Consider the following 4,136-nt stretch of genomic DNA (forward strand, 5'->3'; position numbering starts at 1 on the left):
TGTTTGGAAGCGTAGTCTCTCTTATAGGCCATTGTCCTTTTAGTGAATTGGTGGTGTGACTTGTTTTGTTAGGGGCTAATTAAGATAATATCATTGCTGGAGTCAAAACTGTTTCCTTTCGTTGGGCAGCAAGGAATGTGCTTCTTGCTTTTGAAGGATGGAGCGTTCTGTTCTGGTTGCATTAAGAACTGTAATGATAAAAATGTTGGGAGCTATATTTGACTATAAGTTAGGCTTGTAGAGAGGAGATACATGTTTATGATCAAGGTATGCCGAATTAGACCGAACTGTCTGGTTCATTTCATACTGAACTGAATCAATGAAAAATTAGGTTAGTTCGGTCCTAAATTTTGAAATTCTTTCTGAACCAGTTCACACTGATTTGAATTGGTTCGGGCTCTTTCTGCCTTTTTAAAAGATTTGAATTTTGGTCTATTGAATTAGAGTAAACCGTCCAGTTTATTTCGTACCGAACTAGTAGCCAACCGGTGAGTTATGGTATTAGTTTGGCGGATCTTGTTTGGGATATGGTAATAACAATTGTCAAGTTGAAGTGGCCAAAACTTGAAGATGTGGCATGCTTCTCGGAACAACCTGTAACTTATTCTGTGAACTCGAATATTATATAAACTCAGAGAAATCTTAGCAATGATGTTTATCTAATTACTGAGATATTACTTGTCCAAGAGCTTTGAACGGTGAGAGTGATCGGTTGAACTGATCTGGAAGGTTCAAACAAGGTATTATAATTGCATTAGCTGAGGAAATGTTCTCGTTTTATTTGGAATGAATTCGGAAGTGGGACTGCAGTCTTAAATTTCCTGGGATCTTAAGCAGAGCAGCATCAATCATCTTGGCCATGATTTATGAAGGAATAGCTACATAGCGCATTGAGATTTTTTTTTTTTTTGAAGTAATAATAAGAAAAGTACACATCCCATCAATGAATCATCTCATTTTTTCTATTTTATATTTTTTGGGAAACTACCAAATGATCGAGTTGTTGCATTTACAGATGACGTGCCCATGAATGAATAACCAATGAGTTTAACAAGAAAAACATTTGTAAGCACACTTTCCAATTCCCAGCCAATAAATAAAGTGATCATTGGAGATAACCTTCAGTTGCCTTCTTAAGCTCTTATATTTGCTAATTAGTGAAAATTCTATCTTTCTTCTTCCAAAATGAAAAAGATAAGAGGTAAAACAAGGGGAAAAAAAAATAAAAACCATGCGGCTCTATGGATTTGGCATGAATTAATTAAAGGATAGTGGGGGGAAAGAAATGACGAGAAAAATTCGAACATAGCAACACTCCATGGCTTGGCCATGAGGGAGACTCCACACGTCAATGATTTATAAGACAGCAAACAACGACGAGTCCCATAACGAGCAAACGGTCTGTGTTGGGCTCCACCACCAATGTCATAACATCTTCTCCAAGGAGAACTCCTGAAGCAGTGTGCTTCCTTTGAACCTGCAGTCACCAATGAACTTAGATATCAGCATCAAATTCGTATGCCATGTTTAATGATGATGCCATCTTTCTAGGGTTGGCTTTATGAATTCTTCTTAGCTAACTTGAGCTGTTAAGTGTTTGTTTGCCACTCGTAAACAAATCATTGAATCGATTTCTAATCGGAGAGTTAAAGATACATCACCTGTGCCAAAAGTCCCCCAGCCATGTCCAGTATTCTGTAGACTGACTGGTGCTTCAGTGTCTCTATCTTGCAACTAGCCTTGTTCTCCCTGCCACACCCCATAACTTTGACTCCAAAGGACTGACTTCTTTTCAGAATCCCACAAGCCTTTTGGACTCTAAATGTAGGCTTTTTCTCTTCTCCATTCAAGTCATTGTAACGATAGGCTTCCCATCTTCCAAACACCCGAAGCTTCTGTAGAAAGAACAAACAAAAACATGAACTAAGTTCGTCTTCTGATATGTTCGTTAGTTCATCAATAAATGATCTCAAGCAAATTGGCACTGTCCTACCTTTCTTTGTATCTTGTAAAGAGTCTTGCCACCTTGATCCATGAGGTAGACCTCATTGCAACGCTTCTGGTCGTAGTTATCGACACGATAAACTACTTCTCCGTTGGAATCATAAATGGTGCAACCATTCCCATGCAACACCAATGACTTCATCCAAAGAGTATAAATCTCTCTACTAGAAGTCAGACAAGGAGAAGCATTGGAAGGAGGAGGAGGAGGAGGAGGAGGGAAGAGAGGGTGATGGTGGTAGACCTTGGCCATTGAAGAGACCAAAGGTGGCTCCTCAGCCTTTTATAATTTTGACAGCCAAGGATTGGGCACATGATCAGTGTGGTGTATTTGGCATGGAGCCCACAAGCAATGGATCGATGGGGCAAGCCTTTAGACCCAATAAAATGAACATATAAGGTAATCTATTTGTCTTCTTCTTCTTCTTCTTCTTCTTCTTCTTTTTGGTTTTTTCTTTTTTTAAGTGAATGGTAATATTTGGTTGCTGGAAGATGCCAGTGGAGAAGAAAGGGGGAGTGATGGAGCTGGTTTACGGCATCAATGCTCACGTTTATGGCATGGGTTTGAGCAGAGAAAGTTCTCTCGATTCTATGATCACATGGTTGGGAGCTAGGAGCTGCAAAAAAGTAAAACGAAATGAGGAATCGTTTTAGTCTTTTTCGTTTCATGGCATCTTGTTCATGGATGCATGGGCACACGTGTGGTAGGCAGTGTCATGTGATATGGTTCAGAGTTTCTCTTTTGATTGTTTTGTATCTCTCTTCCTTTAATGCAAGGGCCCAGTTCAAAGATTGTTGCATGGAATCTACTGCAGGAGCTCCCCATATCAACCAATCTATCCATGCAAGACTAAAAATGGAACAGGGAAGAGAGCGGAAAGAAACGGTTCTTTATCATGTTACGTGGGAGATTCTTCTTGTTGAGATGGAAGTCCTTTCGGCACAGCAGAATAAGGTTCTGTTTCAAGAATCTATATGGGTACCATGATTGCTTGAAGAGGTGGAATCACCATGAGAAGAAGATGAGGTACGGTACGTACGTAGTATATATTCATGGAAAGGTGAAGGATTGCAGGATGCGGGTGGGGGGAGATTCTAGTGCCCCAATGCTAGTTTTTTCATTTACATTAGCTTAATTCTTCATGAACTATAGCCCTCTTCCGTGCACGCAGCACCCTCCTTTCTTCTTCTTCTCCTTATTCTCTGTCTCGAACTTTATTCTCTCTCTGTCTCTCCTCTCCATCAGTCAGCCCATCTCCTCCTGCCATTCTTCCTCTCTCTCCTATTTGATCCACCTTTATCCCTTCTTTTCGCCCATGTTCCTCCTACTTTTCATATGATTGGTATAACCCCTCTCTCTATCCCTCTCTCCCTCTGTCCTTCTCAATTATAGTTTTTCTTTCCCTTCCATCTAACCCTAAATATATGCCTCCACGTGTAGGGAAAGGAGACAGGCGTCTACGACAAGGAGATGCTATAAGGAAAGAGATGGAAAGCCGACGCCAAGCTGCCGACTCTAGCAGAAAGTGTCGGCATCCCTCTAAGCACGCCAAAATCTCTCGATGTTTTTAATAAGCATCGAAGATTAGCAACGCTTATAAGCGTAAAAATAGAAATTTAAGCTGGCCTCCCACGACGCTTTTGCTTCTTGCGTCGTCGGAGTACTTCAATAAAACGACGCTTATTGGTGTCGTTGAATTTTGTGAAGACAACGATGCTAGAGGTCGGATTTTAGGCCCCAGATTATGGTTAGATGCCTGATTAAGATAAACCCCTACCTATTATGATTATTTTGATAGAATATTGTAGTTTTGATGTGTATTTGGAGAAGTGTAAAGCCTCCACCTAACCTATTTTTTGGAATTTTCTTGATCTAAATTCTACTAAATTAATATTATAGTTTTTAGTGGTCTTTTTGATATGTATGGATCATTTTGTTATAGGAAAACCAAGGTTTGAAATTGACGGTGCCTGTTGAAATCTCTTGATTGATCGAAACCAAACATACACTAGTGCTTAGAGTTGGGCACTGGGCCGGGCCGCCCACGGCCCGGCACGAAGCGGGCCGTGCCAGGCACGGCCCGCTAGCTACAGTGCCGGGCCGTGCCTGGCACGGCCCATTTGAGAGGGCCGTG

At 41.0% G+C, this 4,136-nt stretch overlaps 1 protein-coding gene across 1 annotated transcript; it reads right to left on the reverse strand.

Annotated features, from left to right (window-relative positions):
* Nucleotides 1-1,125: 1,125 nt before the first annotated feature.
* LOC103715121 (protein LURP-one-related 11-like) lies at nucleotides 1,126-2,327 on the reverse strand. Its single transcript, XM_039116290.1, has 3 exons — nucleotides 1,994-2,327; nucleotides 1,662-1,895; nucleotides 1,126-1,477 (listed from the first exon to the last, which is right to left on the reverse strand). Exons 1-3 carry the CDS (start codon nucleotides 2,252-2,254, stop codon nucleotides 1,349-1,351), a joined length of 624 nt encoding a protein of 207 aa, XP_038972218.1. The 5' UTR covers nucleotides 2,255-2,327; the 3' UTR covers nucleotides 1,126-1,348.
* Between the last annotated feature and the right edge of the window lie 1,809 nt (nucleotides 2,328-4,136).

The sequence above is a fragment of the Phoenix dactylifera genome, unplaced genomic scaffold (assembly GCF_009389715.1).
Source record: "Phoenix dactylifera cultivar Barhee BC4 unplaced genomic scaffold, palm_55x_up_171113_PBpolish2nd_filt_p 000077F, whole genome shotgun sequence".
NCBI lineage: Eukaryota > Viridiplantae > Streptophyta > Magnoliopsida > Arecales > Arecaceae > Phoenix > Phoenix dactylifera.

Bases quoted from the DNA above. Each gene is read 5' to 3' on its own strand.
- LOC103715121 (XM_039116290.1), bottom strand. From the start codon at position 2,254: ATGGCCAAGGTCTACCACCATCACCCTCTCTTCCCTCCTCCTCCTCCT. The intron at 1,896-1,993 runs GTAGGACAGTGC...TTCTTTCTACAG, and splicing joins TTTACAAGATACAAAGAAAG to AAGCTTCGGGTGTTTGGAAG. The intron at 1,478-1,661 runs GTGATGTATCTT...TGGTGACTGCAG, and splicing joins CTGGGGGACTTTTGGCACAG to GTTCAAAGGAAGCACACTGC.